Source organism: Patagioenas fasciata, chromosome 7, assembly GCF_037038585.1.
Source record: "Patagioenas fasciata isolate bPatFas1 chromosome 7, bPatFas1.hap1, whole genome shotgun sequence".
NCBI classification, from domain to species: Eukaryota; Metazoa; Chordata; class Aves; order Columbiformes; family Columbidae; genus Patagioenas; species Patagioenas fasciata.
In genome coordinates, this window is record NC_092526.1 from 37,507,252 (window position 1) to 37,532,919 (window position 25,668).

A 25,668-nucleotide genomic window follows, 5' to 3' on the forward strand; every position below is an offset into this window, starting at 1 on the left:
ATTGGCAGATCTTTAAATAAGAGGGCCTGCTGTGCCAGGTAACCACACATAGATGCTTTATGAAAAAAGGACAAAAAAAAATCATCATTCTAGCTGCTGCTGTCAGGCTTTGGCACTGAGCATCTTCATCTCAGAGGGACCAAGATGGCATTTAAAAGGCTTCCACTTCACAATCACAATAAATTATGTATCTCAGTCCAAGAAAAATCCTAGAAGTGTGAATTTGTCTAGCAGCTTGGCAACTTTGACAGCTTTAAAATTTGTATCATTCCTACAGATAGTTGTTGGAAAAAAATTCAGTTCCAATAGGTTCTTTAAAAAAAGTCAAAAATCAATCTAGAAACCAACTTCAAGCCAAGTAACCAGCTCAAACTGCTGTTAATTCTGCTACTTTGCATATTAACTGAACACCTGTTATTTTGTTCTTTTAGCCTGGAGCATGCTTCAAGTAAATTTTCCACCTGCATGAGCTGCAGAGTGTGTTCCCTGCACCCCCAAGCCAGGGGCAGGACAGCAGATGCCTTGGAGCTCTTGCAGGTCCCTGCTGCCCCCTGGTTGCATCTGGGCTCGTAGCACCTGGCAGGGTCCTTGGGATGTGAAAGCCAGAGTTTTTAATCAACACCATGATTTACTTTACTAGTTAGGAAGTCCTGGAAAAAATGCAAAATTACATTACACACTTTGTCATCTTTAGTGTCTTGCAGCTGCTTCTAACTTCACCTACACTCCCTCAGAACAGCCAAGTTTTAGCTTTCAACAAAAGCCACAGTATATTTGGTTAGTCACCACCCTTACTAAACAAAAGGAAAGCATCCTGTTTAACTGCTAAAAAGTTACTTGCACTTCGCCTGAGCTCTGTACTTTTCCCTTAAAGCCATACCTTCTTCCAGAGGAATTAACAGCAATTTCCAAAAATGCAGCTTCCCCCAAAATGGAGTAGAGCATTTCAGATTTTTAAAGCCAGGTAAATGTTAAATCTGGATTGACAGCAAGTTTCCTCTGGTCAAGCTCTTGGGTGCTACAGTGGGGTGTTGGAGCAACCCTGAAATTCAGTTTTATCTTCTACCTTACCCAGATTTTGAATTAACCACAGACACAGCCCAATTTTTGCAATTACATTTATTCTAGATATATCAAGACTTAAATCTTATTGAAAGCAGCTACATCCATTGATTGTACATAATCTTCAAAAGCTGTTATTCTCTCTTCCAGCATATCTGTTCCAACTTTATCATCTTCAACAACACACTGGATCTGAAGCTTTTTGATACCATAGCCAACTGGTACTAGCTTGGCTGCAAAAAAAAAAAAAAAAAGAAAAAAGAGAAAAAAGCCATTTAGTACTCCTTGATTGGTAGAATCTCTTCAAAATGCAAATATAAGATTGAACTGACCGAAGCAGTCTGCAGGAATACATAAAAACCATAATTTATTCCACATTATAGACTGCCAAATCAAAACCACAGCATTCACTACAAGGTGGTCAGAAAGGGTTTGTTTTTGTGGTCCCCCTCAGTGATGTGGGTGCACGATAAAGTCTTAAAGCCCTTAAAATCTGTATCTGAATCTTAACCTGGCCACTGCACCAATACACCTCTTTGACTATTTCAAGATACTGAAGTACTGTATTTTTTAATACCCACATTTTCAGATCAGCAGTGACCACAAGGTCTTATTAATGCATTAAGGGACTGCACTATCTCCGCTCTGCCTGCTTTTCTACTTACAGGATCCCCAGACCAAGCCATCTGCTTGAATGCTGCGAACACACTCCTCTAGCTTGGCCATGTCTGTCTCATCATCCCAAGGCTTCACATCAAGCAGGAGCGATGATTTTGCAACAACAGCTGGTTCTGGGGGAAGAAAATCACCATTAAAAGCTGGGAAATTTTCAAAAACTCATCAATATACTTGCCAACTACCTTTACAAAAACTTTTCCAATTTAATCAAGAACCTCCTCACATAGCTGTGACAGGCCTCCCTAATGTTCAAGATGCAGACACATATGTTCTTGAAAAATAAATCTCAGAAGAAAACACAGCTAAAGAAGCTAAGATTGTTTGTTACATAGTAAGTCCTGCTCAGAGGATCTGAGAAGGAGCTTAATGCTGTGTAACAGTTTCTTTTCCACAGAGGGAATACTGCAACTGTTACAGTTCTCAACAGTTCCAGACCAGTAGCTGTGGAGGGACTTGCCTATTGCAGCTTCTTCTCTAAACGTTCAAAGAAAATCCTGGTGTTTTCTCCATTTATACACAAAGCTCAGCCTTCAGGTAAGTCAAACAAGAGTGTATTAAGCAGGACAAAAACTATGTTAAAAGTTCCCATTCACTATGGGAAAAGCCAAGCTCACAGATAATTCAAGTGAAGCTCATTACTTTGGTCTCATTCCAGTCAAGTTAATCTACTACAGTTCATTGGTGTTTTCTACCCATCTTGTTCAAACACAAGAAAATTAAGCTAAGCTTAAAAGTTGTTAGTAGACATACTTTTGGACTTCTTTGATTCATATTGGGCCAGACGCTCTTCCCTCAGTTTCTTTGCTTCTTCACTTTCCTGAAAGAGAAATCCAAGATCACAGGAAAGCACCAAAAGCCCGCATCTTTCAACAGTTACAGAAGTGACTGGCTCAGGAAAAAACAAATCATCACAACCGTCAGCCGAAAGATGGTGATTTTTTGTTTTACTCATCATGTAACCAGTCAAAGTAGACAGTTTAGCCCACTGCAACACATTTCTTTCTAACCCTGAGAAAACAGCTGAATTTGAGAATTCCAAGCAGGATTTGGTTTTAAGGTTACAAATTTAAGTAGCTTAAACTAGTTAAGGCAAATTTTCATACCTGGGTATTTCTAAAACCCACAAAAATAGTACAAAGCAGTCACAAGTACCTCCTCATCATCGGATCCAAAAAGATCAATGTCATCATCATCTTTGCTATCTGTGGCTGCACCTGTTGTGTCCTCAACATCAGCAGGGCCATATTTCCCCAAAGCCTTCTTTACTCCTGGCAAGCTGAAAGGAAACAGCAGGTATTATGAACCTATCCAAATGCCAATTTGTCAGTCAACCCAGAAGTGCATTAATAATAACAATGCTGTGTTCAAAAAAAAAAATCACTAATTCTGGTACTTGAAAACAAAACCTCCCCAAGTAAAATCTTCAGTGCTCCTGACAATACGCTAATTGAGATTACTCCCCTATTCAAACATTGCTCCTCTAAACTGACATGATCCTGCCCAACACTGCTGCTCCACCTAAGTATATAGTTAGAAAAAGCTTTCTATGGGAATAATTTATCTGCACTATATTCTGTGTAGGAAGTTATCAACTTCTTTTTCATGCTTCCCTAAAAATGTTTTCATTTGTTTAAAAACTGACACTGACAGAAAACATGTTGTTGCAAAGTAACTCTTTGGAAGTGTCAGTGAATGCTCCTCTCAGCTCTCAACAGCACAGGAAGGACCAGAACCCCCAGAACTAATCCTCTCATATAATTCTGTGGTTTTAGAATTAACTCATTGTTCTGTTTTTCCTGTGAACTGCCATTAGAAGAGTAATAAAATCAACTTTCCTTTGCAGGAACTAAAAGCAGTTTCCACAGAGTGGACTTGGTGAAGCAAATTTAAGATCTCGGTCCCTTTTAATATTAAGAGTTTTGTAAACATAAAGTTGGGTGGCTCAGTCACCAGTCTAAGAACTCCCTCCAAACAGGACTGAGGCACACAGAGGAGGCAGTGTAGTGATACTGACACTACCTATGCTGTACCTTTTTAGAGAGGCCTGCAGTCTCCATGGATGTCAATACAGCACCTTTCATGAACACTAAAATCACTAAAAAAGAAAAAAAGATAACATTTGCTTTCATATTTCCTCTTCTTTATGTTTCTGCATTGCAACTAATGGTTTAATTTTCCAGGACTAAAAACCTGAATGAACTATTCTCCTTAGTTATCATCTATATACTGTGTAATTATATTAAAGATTCCTATAGTACTTTCTAAACCATTTTGGTGTTGCCTTTATGCAGTTTACTGGCAAGTAACTTCCAGCTTTCACCGTATTTATCTGTGTAAATGGTAGCAACAAAACTCAAGCCTTATGAGCTTCAGCAGAAACGTCAACAACTGGACAGGGACACAATCTGGTTGCCTAAATTCTATGTGAAGGGTAATGTGCCGACAGAAGTTGGCTCTGCTTCTAGAGCAGCTCCTGTTCCAATGGCAACACAAGATGCCACGTGGTGCCACTGAAAAACACTCTTCTGTTCAAATTAAATTAAAAAAAAACCAAACAAAGCAACCCTTCATAGTCAGCACATTTACTCCAAATTTACAGTTCAGCCATACCTTGCCTTTTGCTTTTCGTACGACTTAATATGATTGTACCACCGAAGAGCATGACACAAGTCTGCAGGAGGTGGGGTGGCGATCGCTTCGAAGACTGCGATATCAGCCTGAGAAGGGACGTACCTGCGGAGAATAACCCGAAATTAACCCCAGTTCCTCGGGGCACACAGGAAGGCGAAGCAGCGGCTACCGAGGAGCGAAACATTCCTGTGAAGGGCCCCCAGGCCCGGTCCCGTCAGGCCTGTGGGCCTCACCGCGGCCTGGCCGGGCTCGGCGCGCCTCCCCCAAGGCCCAGCACTCCCCCAGCCGCCTCTCACCCCTCGATATAGCTTCTGTCAGCCAGGAAATCATTGAGGACCCGGAGGCCAGCGGCGGACTTAAGGTCTCCGAAGCCCATGACGACTCACACACAAGGCCCCGCCGCCGCGCAAAGAGGCCCACTACCCACTGCGCCGCCTTTATATAGCACTGAATCCCTCCGCGGTTGCGCACGCACACTTATCCCTCCGCAAGAATGAGCCGTGAAGTAGTTCCCCACGGGTTGGCTGCTCTGGTATACGGCGTGCATCGGACAGGACATCAGAGGTGCGGAGAAGGATCGGAGTACTAAACGTGAAGTTAGTGATAAAGCCCAAGGAGCTTGTCAGTATCACAAGGGTACGGGAACATTTCTTGCATTGTCCCCGCCCCGCCCCGCCAGCACCAGCGGAAGTCGTCGGAATTGGACAACGAAAGAAGCGGAATAAGACGGAAATTGCCGATCGTGGCGTGTGTGACGGTGGCCGAGAGGGCGCTGCTAGAACGGCGGAAATTGCCGAGTTCCATCGTTCGCCGATAAGCTGACGGAAATCCCCGAAGCGGTAAGTCCCGAAGATTGCCGAACGCGCACGTCAGAAAGCGACACAGGTCGCTGCGGCTGCCCTTCCGGAGATTGCCGAAGGGGGCTCCGCGCAGCGGCGGAAAGCACCGGGGCCGCCGCCACAGAGGCCGAGGCGGAGCACAGCCCGGGCAGCGGCGGGGAAGGCCGAGGTGAGGCGGCAAGTAACGGCGGGGGCGCATCCGCAGCGCGGGGATCTCCCGGTGCCCTTGACACGCTGTGCGGCGGGCCGGGGGCTGCTCGGCGGCGCCTCCAAGGTGACCCCCCCCGCCGGCCGTGCCCTCGGCCCCGGTGCCTCTGCGGGCGCTGGTAAACACGGCCCGGTTGTGGTGGAGCTGCCGCCCGGGATCGGTGGGTTAGTGGGTTGTGCTGGGCTGAGCTGTTTGTCACGGTAACCTTCACTGTGTTGCTTGTAAGGTGACGTGTGTTTATATCAATTGTGGGTAGTTATAAAAAGAGAAACATATCAAGTGGCTTCTTATTTCTCCGCACGCATGCCTTTTTGCAACTGGTATTGAAGAGAAGCTGCGGAATTAATGTATACTGTGATTAAGTTTTAAAAGACGTACCCATCATTAACTAATTGACAAGAGATCAATGCTTTCTGACCACCTGCAAAACGAGGGGATGTTTTTCAAGTTTTAGATCCTTCTGCATGACAAGAGGGAGAGAGAATATTTAAGCAATACATTGTTTAAAGGCAGAGTGCTTAGCTTATATTTAACTAATAATTAATAGACGTATTGTAAGTAAGAAACAAAACAATTACAACTAACATCAATTATTCCTTAGCACAGATGTGTGTCAAAATTTTCAAAAATTATAATGCATCTGTAATAATTATGTGAGAATAAGCAACGCAAGAGCATCCAGACTTTGGAGCACTTATGGAGGATGATCCCCAGTGTTCCCCAGCACTGATAGAATAAAGAATGCTGCTTAACAGTATAATTGACTCCGCTGTTAAGTTTATTTCTTTGTTTCAGTATAGAGGTTTTTATTCTGCCTGTTTAAAACCTGTCAGCAAACTGATAATACCTCGGTGCTGTTTTCTCTCTCACCAAAGCACGATGCTGCGACTGCCCACTGTCCGCAGGGCCTTAGCTGGGGTCACCCAGGCCTCCAGAGTCTGTGGTGAGTGTCTCTATTTTATACTTGTTTATATGATGATAAAATCCACCTATGTGTAATTGACTTATTGTAGGGCATGTATGAGTGCTGAATTTGCTGCTCTGGAATTGTATAATACCCTGTTTATGGAACTGGAATTGTATCAGTGCTGTATAACTGTACGATAAGGAGCGTGGGGTCTGATGGTTTGCGTCTGGCGTAACTGAAAGTTTTTGTGTTCTTTTTCCGTGTCTCTCAGGACGTACAACTGCAACAGCAGCCAGCAACCAAATAGAGGTGTTTGTGGATGGCCATCCTGTGTTGGTGGACCCAGGAACCACAGTACTTCAGGTGTGGGGAGTAGCATATGGAATTTTTCTTGCACTCCCCATCTTGCTTCTTGGCAGCATGTTCTACATAGAAAAAAACCCCAAACCTTTGCATTGTTCCTTGCAGTTCTTTAGGGGTGTTTTCACTGTCTGTAATGCAGTGTCACGTGGCAGAAATCCTTTGGGGAGTTCAGTGTTTGAAAAAGAAGCATCTGCCATGTATTGCCTAAAAGAAGATACATGTGGGATGAATCCCAACTTTGATAAATTCTGTTTGGAATTCTAGCTCTGAACTCTATGTGACCTGTTAGTCTTTCAGAACCTGTTAATTTTGTCTCTTATTAAAGTGGCGTCTCAGCTAAATGAGAGATTGTCTCCTTGATTATTAGTTTTTATTATTCAGAATGCGGATCCTTTGCTGCTTTTATTCTTCTTGATGTGGGAAGAAATGGAAGCTGGATCTCCCAGCCCATACTCAGCATTGTTGCTTTTCAGGCCAAAATTTCAAGTAGATCTTATTCCAGTCTTTTTTTTAAGAAGCCATTAAATGGGGACATGGTATAGTGAGTTAGAACATTAAAGTACATAGGGTTTAGTTCAAAATATATCCCTCATTCTTTGGATACAAGTTTTCAAATCTTCCTTTTATGCACTTCAAAGAGAGCATGCGTTCTTTAAAAAGCTATTTGTATTGTTAGTGTTCTATCTAGTAGAGAAAATTTTTATATTCTTGTAGGAAAGAATGGAAGATCAGTTTTGTTTCTTCGATCAGTTACAAATTTTGGAAAAAATATATTTTTTATTTATGGTCATTTCTTAAGATAAAAGGTCGAATGCGCTGTATTCCTGAGCACTAACAGTGTGATTCTTTGCAAAGCTGAATATTGTTTTATGAGGTGGAACTGAAAGGTCTAACTAAAATTGAATTTTCCCTTGTTTCTGATTCTTCCTAGGCTTGTGAAAAGGCTGGAGTTCAGATACCTCGGTTTTGTTACCATGATCGTCTCTCTGTTGCTGGAAACTGTAGGATGTGCCTTGTGGAAATAGAGAAGGCTCCTAAGGTATTGTATGTGTTTCATAGGAATTGCAGTTTTCCACTGTGCTTAGGGCCTACTTTAAATCTTGTAATTAATTGTTTGTGCTATCATTACCTCACAAAGTGGTGTCATTCAGCTGCTCAAAGTTGTTTTTTCCCTTCTCCCTGTTGGACCACAGTGATTGCTTATGGATCAAAGTCACTTCTCAGTATCTTATGGATTATCTTGGTCCTGGAGTGAGCATTTGATAGCTTTGCTTTTTCACTTTTTCATGTTCTGTAGTTCAGGCTTCAATCAGACACTTTCAGCTGATGTTACACAAACAGTAAACTTCAGATAATGTATGAATTCAGCTGTACGATTAGTGTCTGCAGGTTTGCTCTAGCTAAGAGAGATTGTTGTTATTTCTTAGTTTATGCTTTAATGCATTATGTACCATTGATGTCTGTTGTAAAATAGTAGTTGACTCCCGGACTGAATGCTGTCTTCAGCAGTATTAAGAAATCTATGCGGTTAGTTGAGACATTCATTTGGAGCTCAGTCTTGGATTTCACCTTTAGATTCATGTATAAAACTCTCTAGCTCACCTCAACTCAAATTCCATAGTTTGAGCTTTGCGACTCTCGAAACGTTGGGTTATCCCAAAAGGTGAAAGTCATGATCATCTGTCTCATGATGTGATTGAAAATAGAAGGGATTCATTTTCTGAGCAGGAGTTTTTGTTAATTTTGGAGTAATCTTGTGAATAATTTTATTCCAAGACTCTTTGTATAGGCATCGACCAAATAAATGTCTCATAAATGATGCATACAATGAACTTCAGTTCTAGAGGTTTTGCAGATCTCTGCTGAATCTGTTTGATTTGCCTTTATGCCTGTTATAATTGACTTTCTTCTTGCTCTAAGCACTTGAATGGGAACCCAAAAGTGTAAAATTTTCAGCTTTGAAAATAAATAAATCATAACTAATGTAACCTTTTTATATAGCAGATTATTAAGAAACATGCCCTCTAATGACTTTATTGGTTAGATTTCCTTCTGTTTTTTTTTTTTTTATTTTATTGCAGATACCTTTTTATTTCTACAACATGTTAAATTAATAACAGATGCCTATGTAAGAATTTGGGGGGATGGAGGGATTGGGGTTTGTGCCCGTGTTGAAAAGAATTTGTTGTGTTCATGCTTGCTTTATCTGATGAATGCAGCCAGTTGCTGCTTGTGCCATGCCGGTTATGAAAGGCTGGAACATACTGACAAACTCTGAGAAGTCCAGGAAAGCAAGGTACCTTTCTTTGAGCCTCCCGTAGTCAATTAGTTGCACTATCTTTTAGATGATGTGCAGTTAATATTAACTTTATTTTGTAAACACAACAGAGAGGGTGTGATGGAGTTCCTGCTGGCAAATCACCCGTTGGACTGTCCTATCTGCGATCAGGGTGGAGAATGTGATCTACAGGTACAACATCCAATTAAATTGTGTAGACTTATGTATTAATACTCTTGTCTTAGGTGAAATTGTGCTTTCCAGCAGACTGGGAACATCTGTTTTCTGTTGTCTGTTCTAGGATCAATCGATGATGTTTGGCAGTGATAGGAGTAGATTTAGAGAGGGAAAACGTGCTGTGGAGGATAAGAACATTGGCCCATTAGTCAAAACAATCATGACGCGGTGTATACAGTGCACGCGATGTATCAGGTAATGTTCTTTATTTTTCACTGGAGAGAGTACTGAGTCCACAGTCCCATGGTGTTAGTGCCAGCGTGGATTTTAAAACGTGAAGTGATTTCCTCAGCCACTGCTGCAAGATTTGTTTATTCTTGACAGCCTCTGATAGCTGTATTTATGCTCTTCTGTCGTGCTGAGATTCCATACCAGCTAACTTGAGCCAGATGGCAAAGAATACAATGTACTCGCCTGGCTCTAGAAAGAACTTGTTAGTTAGGAGTAAGCTTGAACTCAGACTGTGAAATTCATTGAGCACTGAACGGCTGTTTTTTGTTTTAAATCTAGCTAGTTTTTGTAGCCACATCTGAATGGAACCCTGCAGGTGTCCTGACTAATGTATTGAAACAACTGTTTTCTTCTTTCAGGTGTATAAACTAATGTTTTATCTTCAGAAAATTAGATAAGGGTTGAAAAATGTGCTGTTTTGCTGTTGGACATCTCAGATTTGTTTTTCTTCATTCTTGCATCTACCAGGTTTGCTAGCGAGGTTGCAGGGGTAGACGACTTGGGAACAACAGGAAGAGGAAATGACATGCAAGTTGGTACTTATGTTGAAAAAATGTTCATGTCTGAGTTATCAGGAAATATTATTGACATCTGCCCAGTTGGTGCTCTTACGTCCAAGCCATACGCCTTTACTGCACGCCCATGGGAGACAAGGTATGTATGTCAACTCATACTGAAGATGCAGCTTTCTCTGCTTCTGTCATACTCTTTATCTTAGAATATGTTCATCTATGATACCATGGGTTTTATCTGATTTTTATTCTCTGCATTTTTGTTGTAGAGTTTCCAGAGGCTGTATCTAAACCAAATTCTGTTATTGACTCACAGCTCATTCAAGGAAAGGAAGAATGTTATTGTTTGTAGGCTATTCTTCCTTTATTTTTACTCTAAAATGTTTTGGACTTGTAGGTTGTACTGATTGCTCAGTAGAAGATTCAAATTTATTAACTCAGTAATTGTTGAGGATAGTATTTAAAATATCTTGTGAAACTCAGCTCTTGTGTGTATATATAAAGCTAAACCTATATCCCTTTGTTGTTGTTGTTTTTGTTTTGTTTGTTACGTAATCTGCTGTTTGTATAATGAAAACTGCAAATTTGTTGTACTGAACAGGAAGGTAGAATCCATTGATGTTCTTGATGCACTTGGAAGCAACATCATAGTGAGCACAAGGACTGGAGAAGTGATGAGAATTTTGCCAAGGCTGCATGAAGATATCAACGAAGAATGGATATCTGACAAAACAAGGTGTGTGGGAGGTTTTTAACACTATAATTTAAGTCCTTGCCAGCTGTTAGAAAACTCAGTCCTAGAAAACAGTACACACAATTATCTTTGCTCGTTAGTAATATTAGTGATGTTCACTCAGGTTTGCTTATGATGGTCTGAAGCGTCAGAGACTTACTCAGCCAATGATCAAAAATGAGAAAGGACTCTTTGTTTATGCCTCATGGGAGGATGTCTTAACTCGTGTTGCTGGTGTGGTAAGAACAATTTTTGATATATGCAGCGTACAATTAATTTCTAAAGCTGATGTACTAAAATGATTAATATGAAAACAGTCATATAGTAAAGGGCTTTTTTTCTTTACAGTCATAAGGGAGCATTTGACTTTTAATCCATTGTATTTCCACTTAAATGTATTCTTTTGAATATTATTACCCATTTTGTGGATTAGACCATTTGAGGAACTTTATCTTATCATTATTTCATTTGGGGTATTGGAAGAGAAATTACTTTTATTTAAAAAGGAAACTAAATGATTCCTTCAGAAATCTAGGAGAAGGCAACTTTCCTGAATCAGTCTGATGTATCTGAACACTTATTTAAACTGGGCTATCACCACTTTTGCCATCAAAGCCATTAATTCTGTATTACTTATATCTGAGTTGTGCCTGCCTCAGTGCTTTCTCTGTGTGGTGATTGATTCTGCTGCTCAAATGAAGTGCTGCATGACTGTTCTGTATTTTGATTAAAAATGTGATGTGGGACAAAATAGAATTGAATCACTGTAATTGAACTTTCCTCAAGGATGTTTTTGCCCATGGTACAGCAGCAGGATTTGTTATGAAAGCTATTGTTTCTCAGAGAGTAACTGTGAGCTGAGTTTACTCCCTGAGCTTGTGTCACGGCAGTTTGTATTCTATCTGCACTGTAGCTTCATTAAAATAAGAGCATTTACCAATCTTCCTCTCCACACCGAATGAGAATTTGCCACATCTGAGCAATAACTCAAGTGCGAGAGACCTGCAGAGAATACAGAGAACTGTTCTTTGCTTATCGCGAGTTCTGAAGGAGCTGGAGTTGCTGTCTCGCAGGAGTCAGACACCACTGTTGCTCTGCTGGCTTGGGCACATCCTCATGTAACAAACATTCACCTGGGCAAAATGGGAATTTATTTCAGTGGTTTCTTTGGCTGATGTTTATGCTTTCTCTTTCTCCAGCTACAGGCTGTCAAAGGTAAGGAAGTAGCAGCAATTGTAGGAGGACTAGTGGATGCAGAAGCGCTGATAGCTCTGAAAGACTTGCTGAATAGAGTAGACTGCGATACACTCTGCACCGAAGAGGTCTTCCCTACCGCTGGAGCTGGGTAAGAGTTCAGGCAAAGTTTGGCTGTAATAGTATGTTACTAAACTTTCCAGTCTACAAATCATCTCATGGTGAGATTCTGAAATGACCAAAGAGAGCGATTGCTGATGCATTAGCAGGTTTTGTTTGAATTTGATATTCATTTCTAGAGAGTATTTATGGATTGTGAGTGGCTACACAGTCTCTACTACAGCAAGGGTTGCACACTTTACTGTGTTGAGGCTACTGCAGTTTAACAGGAGGCTACTGAAAACCAGTTACACTCCATTGTAAACTGGATAATTGAGTCTATTTGTGTTGTGAAAACTGTGGTACAGTTATGACCTTGTAGACTGTGTAATAGCAGACAAGGCTGAAGATAAATAAATGTAGGAAATATCCCCATTGTAATTCCTTTAATGTTTTGCTGTGTCTGATAATCACAAAAGAGCAAAGCTCTTTTTATTTGGGTTAGTAATTCTGATTGAGAAATCTCTTATTTCCCTTCCTCTTCCTGAGATGAAAGAATATTTTGAGCATCTAGAATCTTTACTGCATCTCCATTCCTTCTCTTTACTGAATTCTCATCCTCTTCTTAAATCTTTTTGTTACAGCACAGATTTACGCTCTAACTACCTGCTTAATACCAAGATTGCTGGAGTGGAAGAAGCAGATGTCCTGCTTCTGATTGGCACCAATCCGCGCTTTGAGGCCCCGCTTTTTAATGCCAGAATTCGGAAGAGGTTTGTGTTCCTTGGTGGTGAATAAACACGCAAATCCATCTGGATTTGATCCAGCGCTCAGGTGGAGCCGCAGGCAGTTGGTTGAGAGCATTCAGCCAGACGGACGCGCTGGATTTAGTTCACCTTTTAGTAAAGGGAATGGTGTTAAATGTGTAGAAAGAAGATGTCTCTTCTCCCTGTAGTGTATAGCTGTGATTTGTTCATTCTTGCTCTGACATTTTGTGTAACTTCATATACACAGACATTTGTTCCTTTGTTACGTTACACAGACACCTCAAATTTTCTCTCTTGTAGAAGTTCTTAAAGCATATTCCTTAAACAATTATTTTCAGCATCCGTTTGCTGCTTTTTGTATTGTTGCTGGAAGAAATCAGACTTGCTGATTTTAGAAGCAGACAGTCAAGTTTAATATTTTCTTTGGCAAGTAATGTGTCTTTTTCAAACTTCTGAATGTAGCTAATTCAACTTTAACAAGAAGTGACAACTGAGGTTTATAACAGCCTTGTCCTTCCTAATGCTGGGATCTTCCAAAAGACATCAGTTAAACAACAGTGGTCTTAACTTTTTGAGAGGGAAAAATGCAATGAAATTTTTGAATGATTTATGCATTTTTATAAGTATGTGGTATGAGAAGCTGCAGAAGTGGAAGGTTTCTAACCAGCTGTATTTTTCTGTTTATCTAAGTAGATCTCTAAAACCGTGAGCACTTGTCAAAGTCAGAATGATTTTCTCCTACAAATGACTTTTAACTTACATTCTGAAATAACCAAGAGTTAAGTAAGCTAAATAAACCTAAAAATAGCTGTAGGTGAGGGGTCTTTTGTTTGGTTTGGCTTTGCCTAACACTTGAAAAGATAGTTTAAAGTTGTAGCACCTCATTTTGTGCAGGTTTTTTATCCACTGTACTTGAAAAAGTTTGAGGGGAGGAGGGAGTTGATATGAACTTCTCATGTATAGTATGTTGCTGCACTGGTCCCAGGACGTATGTAGAGAAAATGTCCTTCTAAAAAAAGCTTAAGCTTGCTTAACAGGTAGAATAATGCTAAATTGCATGTTACCAAAGCAATGAATGCCATTTAAATTCCTCTGCAAGAACTTGCATCCTATTTCAAGTGATTGCTAAATTTACAATTAGTGGCTTTTATTTAGTAAAACTCTGTATTTCTTTGATTTTTCTAAAATGTTTGCTGTCTTTTCAGCTGGCTTCACAATGACCTGCGAGTGGCCCTCGTTGGCTCTCCTGTGAATTTGACGTACACATACGATCATCTGGGAGAGTCCGCACAGATACTTGAGGACATTGCTTCTGGAAAACATGCGTTTTGCAGGGTACAGACAACTTAGGAGCGTGGCTGTTAAATATCACATGTATTGAATAAGAATCCGAATGCTTCACAGAGATAGATTGGAAGTACCGGGTTGTATATGGGGTTATTTGATGGGGTAATGATTAGTGTGTACCAGTGTGAACTGTTAAATATATTCAGGTATGTAAAACTCTGAAGTGCAGGAAACTCCTGATGTATTTCTTCGTATAAAACAGGTTGTTTCAGGCACTGCTGTTTCCATATAAATGTCTGGTTATCAAGAGTATAGTTCTGTATTGACAGGGTAGTGTATAATTACAGCAGTTTCTCTTTGCTTTATCTCTAAATGAAGCAATTACCATTTCAAAACTGGAGCTTTGCATGGAAGACTTATGCTAGAAGTTACAGGTTTTATTACATTATCTGCACCAAGAATTGTCTTCAGAGCCTTAGAGTGGATTTGTTGGTTCTTTACTTGCACAGGTCCTCAACCAGGCCAAAAAGCCCATGGTGGTGGTGGGTAGCGCAGCTCTCCAGCGCGGCGATGGAGCTGCCATCCACGCTGCGGTTTCCACCATTGCACTAAATGCCAGGACTAAGAGCGGTGTTGGTTCTGATTGGAAAGTCCTGAACATCCTCCACAGGTTTGCTTTAAAGCTTTTTTGGGAGCCACTTTCATTCAGGCTTGGCCTGCACACGCTGCGCAAAACATATACAGATTTTATGTACACACAAGCAGCTTATCAGGTTAGAACCTGGAGGGAATATAAAACATAGAAGTACAAACTAGGAGAAACTTTCTAATAAAAATGAGTTTCTTGACCTGGCAAACATTTCAGGCTCTCTGTGAGATTTTATTAATCTATTATATTTAAACATAGAATTTAAAGTTTAAATTTAGAGGTATAGAATATGAAAGAGAGATGGGAGAGGGAGAATTCTGAAATAAAGTCGTGATGTCTTTGTTCCTACAGGGTTGCAAGCCAGGTTGCTGCTTTGGATTTGGGTTTCAAGCCAGGAGTGGAGGCAATTAGGAAAAATCCTCCCAAAGTATTGTATCTCTTGGGAGCAGACTCGGGTTGTATAACACGTCGGGATTTGCCAAAGGATTGTTTTGTCATCTATCAAGGTAATTACTAGATGTAAATTAAGAAATGTTGTGAACTAATATCTGGAGAGAAAGCCTAAACAGTGGCGTATTATTACAAATGTATCTGATTGATAAATTCTAGCATTTATTTTCTGCCAAGAAATAGAACTTCCAACACGTAACTGAGATACTGGTTACCTATTTCCTAGGTAAAAATGTGAAGCTGTTGATGAGTAATAAGGGAATATAAAGTGTGGTCTTCTGGTGCGTAGCTTCAAACCTGGCAGACAAAACAGTGTCGTTTCCCAGCTGGTCTGTCATACGAGAACATGATTTTATTTTAATTCACTAAGCATCCTGGTTCCAGGACCACCCCAAAGCCGACTGACTATAGAGACTGAATTAGCATTTAAAACTGCTTGCAGTCTGTTCATTCTCTCCAAAGTATTAGAAAAGCACCTTAGAAACTCCTGTTTTTTGGGAACACAGGGATTCTGTAATGTGTTAGTAAAGCATTTATTTTTATTTGGACTGACTTATGTCTTACACGGTTGTGTCCTGTTGTTTCTTCTTTCCGTGTACTTAGGCCATCACGGGGATGTGGGAGCTCCCATGGCTGACATTATTCTCCCCGGAGCAGCATATACAGAGAAGGCGGCCACGTATGTGAACACTGAGGGTCGGGCCCAGCAGACGAGAGTAGCAGTAACGCCACCTGGGATGGCAAGGGAAGACTGGAAAATCATTAGAGCTGTCTCTGAGGTACTGTTGCTGTTATAAATAGCTTCTAATAAAAATATACTGAGAGGTTAAGTCCTCATACATAGAAAACTGCTGGAATGCATCATGGGTGAAGTCTTGTCTGCAAATTCTGCTGTTCTTCATGAAGTGCTTTAGAGGAAAAGGGTCAGAGGATGCAGTTTTTTGCTTTTTACAAAGAAAACAACGTGAACTTTGAGGACAGGATCTGGTGTCATGAGATACGGTCAAATACATGCTTACTAGTCACTGGGAAAAACATACATTGATAATTGTGTCAACTTTTATCTCATTTAGTGGTAAGCTAGGGAAAGTACAAGGGACATCTGTGTGGAAGGAGAAAAGTACTTCTTGTCTTTTTTCCTTTATATAGCAAACAGGATAGCCTTGGTTTTTAACGCGGGGAAGTCTTAACTGTAGGCATCAGAAGTCCAGCAGCATACTGTGGCTTTGCGTCAATTATAGCTGCCCGTGTTTTCAGGAGTGTATGTTTTTCCTGATTTTTCTTTTAGGTATGTTAATGGATTGGTAATCTAAACCACTATGTATTAAATCCCTAGACTTGATGGCATTTTTTTCTGTGAATCTCTTAGTTGGCTGGTATGACCTTGCCTTACGAGAACCTTGATCAAATACGGAAGCGTTTAGAAGAAGTATCTCCTAATCTGGTCCGATACGATGATGTGGAAGAGGCTAACTACTTCAGCCAGGCAAATGAGTTGTCAAAGGTAAACTAGGCCCAGAGTATCTGGGCATGATTTAGTGCTGGTATATAGCTTGATGCTTTTTAAAGACACGGGCCTTCTTCATATGTAGTACTACAAATATACTTGGACCTGCACTGAATGCAGAATTGACTAAACAGATGCTTTGGTAACAAGTTCCTGTCATAAAGCTGACTTTTTTTTTTCCTTTCCTGTTGCAGTTAGTGAAGCAACAGCTTCTTGCTGATCCTCTTGTTCCACCTCAGCTCACAATAAAAGACTTTTATATGACAGGTATGTGTAGTAGGGCCTTTCCATTCTGACATCAGCAACACATTTTACTTGGCTTTACAGTAAGATTCTTACAGGCATTTAAAGCTTTCCACTAAGATATGTAGGATTTGGGTCTTTTGAAGAAACAAAATTTTCCAGTAAAATGCCTTTGAATTTGCATAAAGCAGAGACTATTGAACTATATCTTCAACTAAGCATTTTTCTTTATCCTGTTTGTATGCAGTCCTATGCTAAATCTCTGTGTCTGTGTATAATTTTGAAAACGAACAGATAACTGACAAGTGTTTATTTGGGTTGTTCTGTTGTTGTTGTTGTTGTTTCAGATTCAATCAGTAGAGCATCCCAGACAATGGCCAAGTGTGTGAAAGCTGTTGTGGAAGGCGCTCATGCAGTAGAAGAGCCAGCCAGCTGCTAGAGCCTGATCACACTGCAGCCACCTCCATCCAACTATTTGTTGCAGTTAACCGCCGAGACTGATATATTTTTTTTCCAAAACCTATTTGCTAGGCTGTTGTATTTTTCTTCATTCACATTTTCTTATGTTGAAATAGTCCTGTAATATTATAGGACTGTTGTGTCTGAGAGAACATGCAGCACGCAATGTTCTGTACCCAGAGGCGGAGTACATAATGATTGTACACAAATAAATTATAATACTAACCAACCGTTACCTATGTAATTCATACAGCTCACATTTCTTGCATGAAAAGAACTTGGTAAGCAACTCAGAGACAAGTCTACATGGCAAAAATACTAGATTGTAACCTCTGTCCAGCATATCCAGGTATCCTAAGCACTGGCAAGAGTGTGAACGTGTTATTTATAATCCAGTTTTGGAGCAACTTGTCCCTCTTTTGAGTCAAAACACCACTGCTCTAGCAGAAACATAAAGATCTAAGAATAGCTTCTCTGTGCACTGATCTTTTTATAGCAAAGTGGGGGACGGGCTTGTGTGGGTTTTGTTGTTTTTTTTTAAAGCTTTAGTATTACTTTGGAACAGTGACTTTCTATTATGTTGGTTAATGTAAGTTTGTATATAATGTAGCTTTAGATTAATCCTTCCAGGAATCATATAAATGAGAACAGTATCATAAAGCCAACGCTTTCTTTAAAAAAAAATTAATTTTGCATGAGGAAATAATACTGAGTTGCATGAGAATGGTGCTCTTCTGGTGGTACAAAATGAAGACAACTATTTGCTTTATTCAAACATAATACTATGCATGTTAAGGAGACATCTGGAAATACTGCAGTGTATTTTTAATGTGGTAGTTCACAGGATTTCATAGTGTGTATGTCCACGTGTGTCCAAGTACAGCCCAAAAGCTTCCTGTTGTCCTTGTGGAATGCTGGGAGGATGCGGGATTCATGGCAGGGACGTAGCAAAAGAAGAATGTGTGTGAGAACATAAGCCAAAGCAAGGCAGTTGGTAGGTTTAAGAGCAAAGGGTGTAGCTGAATCCTGTATTCACTAAAACATTTGCTTCTCAGGTTCCTAGGATGAAAACCTTATTTTTTTTTCCTGAAAATCCACATTGTACAAACACAGATGAATCGTTTCAGCTGTGGAACAAGTCAGTTATCACTTCTTCAACATTTATAAAGGTTCAGAAGCTTTAGCAAAGGACACTTTTTGCCTGAAGTATTACAGCATTATTTAACTCTGGGAGCTCTGGCACACATTACTTTTTATATTTCTGAAAGCTCTGCATCCTTCAGTTAGTGTATATAGAAGATCCTTATTTCCATTCAAAAAGTCCTTATCTTGAAAGACAAAAGGACAACTCCATGTGCTGTCTGTCCTGCTTTTACCCTCTTCCCCACCTAACTAGAACTTTTCAGCCAAACTTGATAATAACAACAAAGCTCTCTACAAATGTGACTGTTGGAAACTACATGGTAAAGAGCAATCTATGTTAGCATTCTCACCAAGTTTATGGTGTAGCCCTTCCCCTATCTCTTCTGTTTGTTCTGGTGGCTGGACAGTCAGTGCTCAAGTGTACTTTTGCCCAGATAGCGATAAAAGGGGAGTCGTGGTCTGCAAAAGAAAGGAGGTGATGTAACCTCGGCAAAGCATCAGAACAGAAATCTACAGAAACAGGGCTATTCACACAACTTATTTCTGTTTATTTAAAAAAATAAGTTAACAATTAGTGCTGCTACTTGGTGGTTCTGAAGCTGTGACCTCAGATTAAAGCAGAACATTATGGGAAGAAGGCAGTGAAGAGCTGGGATGATGGGAGATGGATGTGCTCCAAGTATTGTTCTTGACTGTGAAGTACAGAGTAGGTGATACATGGCCTGAGCAGTCAGTTCTGCTGCTGCAGGAGCCTCCAAATGCAATGTTGGCGGCTGCAGGGAGCTGGGCAGGGGATTGATTGTACTTCACTTTAAAGCAGCGAAGACCAGAGTGGAGGGAGATTTAATTCCCCAGATGCAGCCCTACTACCACCTGGTGGTCAACTGGCAGAATTTCTCACTGGCTGCATCACCAGTTACGGTCCAGTGACCTTCATCTCACTGCTTATTTACACTGCTGCCTGCACTAATAGCATGAGAAAGACCAGGTATGTGTCTGGGAGAGAGATGGATGGGTTTAGTTATTACATATCCTCGCAATGCAGCACTGCGTGAACATTAACTCTTACATGTGAGCATTTAACCCCAATGTGGCTTAGATCAAACCTTTCCTTCATGTAGTCTTGTCTTCAGCAGAAGGCTGTGGGGAGTGGAGAAGGAAAGGGGTGAGTTAATTCAAGGTAAAGCCCTACTAAACACTTATATTTTCAAGCCAGGTTAACACCAGCAGTCAGAATAAGGAGAAATAAACTTTATCAAAATACCACAGGCAGATTTAAGCATCTCAGTGTAAAGCTGTGATTTTAAAACAAGCAAAAAACCGTTTTTTTAATAAAACCCCTGTTCAACAGCCACCTTTCTGGAAGTACCAGCATCCCATGGGTACATCCCTGCTGTTCCAGGGGAGACTGCTTTAAACCCTGGCCAATTCAGAGAGCTGCTTCAGTAAAAAGAAACCAGACAGTGTGGTCCCAAATGGAAGTCAAGTCAAACTGAGGTATGCTCTCAGCAAGATTTGAAACAGCCACCAGAACTAGGGCATTCCTAAAAATAGTTGTAGCTGTCTTTTTTTAATGTCTTTTGAAGCATGACCCAAGGCAGAAAAGGAAGTGGCTGTAGCATTTCCCCAGGAAGTAAAATATTTGGGATGGATGCTTCTCTGAGGCTGACAGATTCTTGCAAGACAGTGGCTACAATCTGCTTGGGGATGTGCTGTACATTACTGTTGAAGCTGATAGAAAATAAGCTCAGATTCATAGAACCAAAGAAAAAGCAGAGCAGCAGCCTGGTATCAATCTAATTCTAAGCAGAAAAGGGAATAAAACCTCATCTCCATCCCTGTCCTCACACACCTGCTGCTCAAAAAACCACTCTAAGCCAAAACATCCTCTCCCCAAACAAGACAGTCTCTTCATAATGATTTTTTGTGTTGTCCTTCGAATAAGCAGTTAGTTGAAATAACCTTCAGTGATGATGACTTGATTGTCACTACCATCATGGAGAAAAAAGTAGCAATAACTCAGCACCTAAAAATTCAGGACCACACTGACAAGTGAAGTAAGCTTTTCATCATGTTATATGGGATAAGTTCTCCCAAAGTTAACTGAGAAGTTGTCTTGCTCAAGAAGCAGTTTTTAAATTCCTATTTTAAAAACTTAAATAACCTATTATTCATCTATCAATAGATATTAACAGATAATTATTATTAGTCATAAAATGTCAAATGGGCACAGGGAATGAAATACTGAAGTTTGCAGAGAATCACAAGGAAAACTTTTATTCAGAAAGAAACACTGAACCCTTTGCTGTGTGTAGGGGTTTATACCAGTCATGGTCTTCTCCATCACATAAGGTTTCACCCAAAAGACATTTTACAGTAATAAATATTGGCTGAATATGATGTCAGCAACATGTCCCAAAGTACCTGAGTATCCCCTACTGAGACTGAGGCCTCTTTGTGTAGTAAGACTTAACAGCTGGTAGAGACATCTCTTCACTCTGATGCTAATACTGAATTTTTAATATACTTAAATAATACTACCAATCAATAATTTTATTTCTTGTCACCTTCTGGACACCTCTGCCTATGTTTGCAGTGGATCAGAGATTAGAATCATGCATCCAAAGGAAATGTACTAAGAGCAAAAAGCTTCGTGTATAACAAATAACTTTCAAAATTCACAGGAATCTCACGACCCTGGGCACTAATTAAGACTCATGCTTTGGTGTTAGCTCAACTCCAACTATTTTTGAAAGATTCTGTCCTGTATGCTTTTCATTTCTGAATTATCCATCGCAGGATATTCCACACCTTAAGCATCTTACACTGGCTGCTCACAGAAGACTGAGCTCACTGATTTGGTCCAGAGTGGGAATCCTCATCTTTCCAATTTGCAGTGATGACCAAAACCCACTCAAACCTGAATGCAGAATGAAGTAGCAATAGACAGAAGCAGACCATAAAAATACAACAGTATACTTTGAATTAACAGTGGGCTTCCCAGTAAAATGGGAAGCTAAATAGCTAAAGAAATCTCCACAGATGCCCATCATGTACGCTGGACAACCTTCCCACAATTAATAGTCTTATTATTTTCTTTTTGCTGAGCTTTAGGAAGACAATACCATTTATTTCAAGGAGATTAAAATACACATTGATAATGAAGAACAGATTAGTTAAGACTTAGTTAATTACTATTTTCAGTACAGTTTGCTATCAATTAATTATATTATCATGCAATAGCGAGCACACGTCTACTCCCAATTGGTTAAATACTTCTGCAACTACACTACCGAAATCCACATCAAAATTCCCGTTGCTCCAGAAAGGTTTAATGAAGCCCCTAACGCCCAGGAAAACGAGGCCAATCATCTCTACTTTGTATTGCTCCGCTCGCATTGATGACTTTAAACGAAGTAAAGCAAAGTTACTCTGTTCTACTTATGGTTTGTCCTCTACTTTTAGCTGTCTCCACTAAAACATGGGTTTGATGGAGTTTAGCAGGTGAATTTATGCCATAACTTGGGTGTATTTAATAAAGAAAAGTCCCCAGATGGTAGACAATGTTTTCAGTATTGGGACTCCGAGGTTTGGAAAAGTGGCAAAAAGCATGTTGGTTATCAAACACATACTACAGCAGCAGACAGGGGAGCTCAAGTTCAGACAACCACTGCAATAAAATTTCCATGTTAAAGAATTGCTGAAAAATAAGAATAAGCATTTTTCAGTAATACTGTTAGGCTGGGCTTTAATGCTTAGCTTGACCCCAGAACTTACCACAATTAAATGAACCAATACCACGTAAAGCTGCTGCTCAAGGCACTGCTTAGAAGAATACGTCTAATCATAATTTTGGTTTTTATTTTATGTCACTGCATCTGTCTCACTACTAATACCAGTAAGACACATCAGCACTGCTCTGCTCTATCAAAATTATGCATTTCCCAACTTAAAGAGTCTTGTCCATAAGATTAAAAATAATTTTTTTTTCATATTTCTTTTAATTTCACATTACTAAAGTTAGCAGACTTCGCTCCTTTAGGGTGTTACTGCGTAACGTTCTGTTGTCAGCAAAACAATTCAAATAGTATTTCCAATTTTCAGTAAGTTACTAAAAAAGAGAATCCTTTTAATCCTCTCAGGTAAATAAGCAGTTTTGTTAAATAAATTTCTCCATCCATAACACACAGATTTTACTTTCTCTGTTGAATTATTACACAACAGTCCATATAACTAAGATCTAGTTATTTTTTTCCTCTTTGTCCTCCTTTTTTTTTTTTTTGTAAAAGAAACTAAAAATATCCCATTTCAGTTTTTGTGTTCCAGTCTAGATTTAAAATCTTCCCTCAGCGTTAAACTTCTGGCTTCGCAATTAACACATATCAAACAAATCACAGGATGTCACCAAAATGTGTAATACTACTATGGTGCGTGTTTAAATTTAGGCATGCAAGTAATCCGATTAAAGTCGGTATCTGCAAAGCCAAGCACATAAGCCAAAGAAAGGGTTTAATATTGTTCCTGTGTTCAGGTTCTCAAGTGCTTTCAGAGCCATTTTGTTAACATGTTGGATCATCTGCATCCCATTTAAAAAAATACTAAGTTACCCCTCAGTGTGCTGCACAGACGTACAAGAACACCAGAGAAACGCTCTGTTGTTCATGGAACGCCTCTCTTCCTAAAACACTAAAAATGCCTTCATAATGCAGTAAAAAGAACTAAATTGAATTATAGTTGAATTATACTGAGCTACTGAATTACAGGCAAAAGTGGCAATGGTCTCATTTAATACAACACTGGATACAAGAAATCACTTAGCGCAGAAACTTGAGTTTGCAACTCTAGCAAAGCCCTGTGGACTCGGTAACGAGCTCTACACAAGTACTGAATAATTCCTCAGACACTTCCGAATCAAGAACTTGCAAACCCAAGGTCTGAGAATTTGGTCCTTTATTTATTTAGAATAAAAGAAATGGAAATATTAGTTTATGCTGCATTTGTTGAATTTCTGAATCCACTGATTTCAATAAATTAAATAATTTCAAAAGGGTTTTTTAAAATCATCCTACCTATGACCAACATTTGTAATCCTTGTCATTCCTGTAATTAATTTTAGATATAGAATATAAGAGTATTCTTTATAAAAAAGTCTTACAAAAAGAATCATTATACTTCACGCTCCAAAGCCCACAATGACTGGTGAGGTAATGAAGTACCCTAATTATTGCATTACTTCTGAACAAAATACAAAATCTTTTCAAATACGATATAGGAGGAACATATTTTATTTTTTCTAATATCAGAGCAGAATAATGCATTTAATGGATTAATAATCTGATACAAGAAAACACCTCCTATGCAATAACTCCACAGAATACAACACTCTGGATTATTAAAATGTACTAGGTAGACTAACCATAATTAAAAAAAAATCCTGCTGAACAAAAAACATGCAGTTTGACGCAAAGACCAGCTGACTTTTAACTATACTTTAATTCAAACTAATTTACATAAATGAAACCCCCATTATAAACACAAACTACGCTCACTAGACTAGGTAGGCAAGCTCAGAAAATGTGTTTTGAAAAGGGAATGTCTCTAAATTCAGGATTTTTTTTTTTAAGGTTACAGCAACTGAGCTAAACCAACACATTTTAGATTTGACAGAGGAAGGGGAGAGACTGATAACACCCTCAGTAACTCAACACCTGCATTCATCTGACTGCACTTCAAGTAGCCTATACCACTTGAATAATTTTTACAACAGAAAAAACTTAAATACTTTAATGCATAGCTCATTAGTTTCCTAATGATTTCCTCTTCCTTCAGGACAAATAAAAAGGCCTCTTTGCAGTTCATCTCTCATCCTGCTGCAAGAAACATTATCACAGGTCTGCTGAATACAGTGATCAGTGTCTTCACCTATAGATACACCGTAGCACATCACATTGTTTTGACAGCACTTCATATATATTTTTACAGGCCATTAAAAACATCCGCAACAAAGAAAAACACAATGCCTATTTTATATTACAAGATACAGTAGTATAAATTAATAGCATTTCTTAACTCTGTAAAGAAGCCAGGAATAACAGTATTCATAAATACAACAAACAAAGGTCCCCGAATCACAACAGTAACTTAAAAATAACCAAAACAGATTTTAGAAGGCTGCAAAGTGCTTTGAAAACATTAAAACCAAAACTCGACTATTGCCTCCAAATTTCTTGCCATAAGCTTTACTTTTTCACATCCCATCCTGAGAGGCAGACAAGGCTAAATTTATGACAGATTAGCAGAATTTCTCAGATATATATCATGGGTTCCACCCCTATGCATTAAATCCCCCATAGCTTCTCTACATGGCATACTCTAGGAAAAAAAAAAAAAATATATATGTATATATAGTTGTTTTTTTCCTACCTGTACATCCAGTTTTATTTACGAAGTCTTGAGAGGGAGAAAGACATGATGGTGCAGTCACAGCAACCTATCCCACATCAATCTCAGCTGTTCGACGGAGAGTACAAGTACCAAAAAAAGTTACACTTACTTTCACAATTACGCGTTAATTTTTAGAGCTATTACACAACAACAAAAAAGTTACCAACTTTAAAATTGTATGAAAAAAATCCGATTTTTAAATTTTTAAATAAAAAGAAAGCTACTAAAAAAAAAAATCTATTTTTACCGTACCTCCTTTATTTTTTTTTTTCCCCCAGAAAGCTGGTCTTAACGGGTTATAAAGAAAATTAGTTCTTCAGCCACACTCCTTTGCGTTTCATTTTTATTTAAAATAAAAATCACATAAATTATTAAAAAAAAAAAAATTGGTTTTGGCCGTTTGGCTCCCTCCTCCAAATTGACACTTTATAAAAACCTTCTGTACTTTTTTTCCCCCTCCCTCTTTCCCTCTCTACTACCTCCAAGATGGTAGGAAAGTTGTTGTTTTGGAGGGCAGAGGAGCCGCTCTGATGTTATGTACTCTCAGTGCCTGTAGTGGTGCTGTAGGAGGCTGCTGGCTCTCTTCTTGAGCAGCCCCAGCAGCCCTGCCTTCTTTGCTGGAGAATATATTCAGGGATTCCCCTTAATAATCACCTACCCTCTGAGCACTTTGTAGTTTTAAAATAATAAAGAGCCCCCAAAGCTTCTTTCCCTACAAAAAGCAGGATCTTCTCAGAGCCAGGGGGG

General features: G+C 39.5%; 2 protein-coding genes, 1 long non-coding RNA gene and 2 other non-coding genes across 8 annotated transcripts; 1 reads left to right on the forward strand and 4 right to left on the reverse strand.

Moving 5' to 3' along the window:
• Positions 1 to 1,104: 1,104 nt before the first annotated feature.
• EEF1B2 (eukaryotic translation elongation factor 1 beta 2) lies at positions 1,105 to 4,823 on the reverse strand. The gene is made up of 6 exons (XM_065840623.2): positions 4,668 to 4,823; positions 4,351 to 4,473; positions 2,893 to 3,016; positions 2,491 to 2,557; positions 1,728 to 1,853; positions 1,105 to 1,295 (listed from the first exon to the last, which is right to left on the reverse strand). The coding sequence occupies exons 1-6, from the start codon at positions 4,745 to 4,747 to the stop codon at positions 1,141 to 1,143; spliced, it is 675 nt and encodes a 224-aa protein (XP_065696695.1). The 5' UTR covers positions 4,748 to 4,823; the 3' UTR covers positions 1,105 to 1,140.
• Positions 2,056 to 2,189, reverse strand: LOC136103475 (small nucleolar RNA SNORA41). Its single transcript, XR_010651616.1, has one exon. It is a non-coding gene; the product is annotated as a small nucleolar RNA SNORA41 (small nucleolar RNA).
• LOC136103474 (small nucleolar RNA SNORD51) lies at positions 2,626 to 2,703 on the reverse strand. The gene has a single exon (XR_010651615.1). It is a non-coding gene; the product is annotated as a small nucleolar RNA SNORD51 (small nucleolar RNA).
• Positions 4,824 to 5,083: 260 nt separating the features above from the next.
• On the forward strand, positions 5,084 to 17,563 carry NDUFS1 (NADH:ubiquinone oxidoreductase core subunit S1). Of its 2 annotated transcripts, none has more exons than XM_065840621.2 (19): positions 5,084 to 5,210; positions 6,294 to 6,361; positions 6,597 to 6,688; positions 7,620 to 7,727; positions 8,908 to 8,984; positions 9,077 to 9,158; positions 9,268 to 9,398; positions 9,903 to 10,088; positions 10,548 to 10,682; positions 10,804 to 10,918; positions 11,879 to 12,024; positions 12,617 to 12,745; positions 13,945 to 14,074; positions 14,536 to 14,696; positions 15,027 to 15,181; positions 15,729 to 15,904; positions 16,495 to 16,629; positions 16,827 to 16,899; positions 17,223 to 17,563. In XM_065840621.2, exons 2-19 carry the CDS (start codon positions 6,298 to 6,300, stop codon positions 17,312 to 17,314), a joined length of 2,187 nt encoding a protein of 728 aa, XP_065696693.1. In that variant the 5' UTR covers positions 5,084 to 5,210; positions 6,294 to 6,297; the 3' UTR covers positions 17,315 to 17,563. The 2 variants fall into 2 exon arrangements, with proteins under 2 accessions (XP_065696693.1, XP_065696692.1); XM_065840620.2 differs by lacking the exon at positions 5,084 to 5,210 and adding an exon at positions 5,221 to 5,379.
• A 503-nt stretch (positions 17,564 to 18,066) lies between these two features.
• On the reverse strand, positions 18,067 to 25,407 carry LOC136103354 (uncharacterized). Of its 3 annotated transcripts, none has more exons than XR_011740103.1 (3): positions 25,174 to 25,407; positions 19,547 to 24,987; positions 18,067 to 18,936 (listed from the first exon to the last, which is right to left on the reverse strand). It is a non-coding gene; the product is annotated as an uncharacterized lncRNA (long non-coding RNA). The 3 variants fall into 3 exon arrangements; XR_011740102.1 differs by lacking the exon at positions 18,067 to 18,936 and having other exon boundaries at positions 19,003 to 24,399; positions 24,901 to 24,987; XR_011740101.1 differs by lacking the exon at positions 18,067 to 18,936 and having other exon boundaries at positions 19,003 to 24,987.
• Between the last annotated feature and the right edge of the window lie 261 nt (positions 25,408 to 25,668).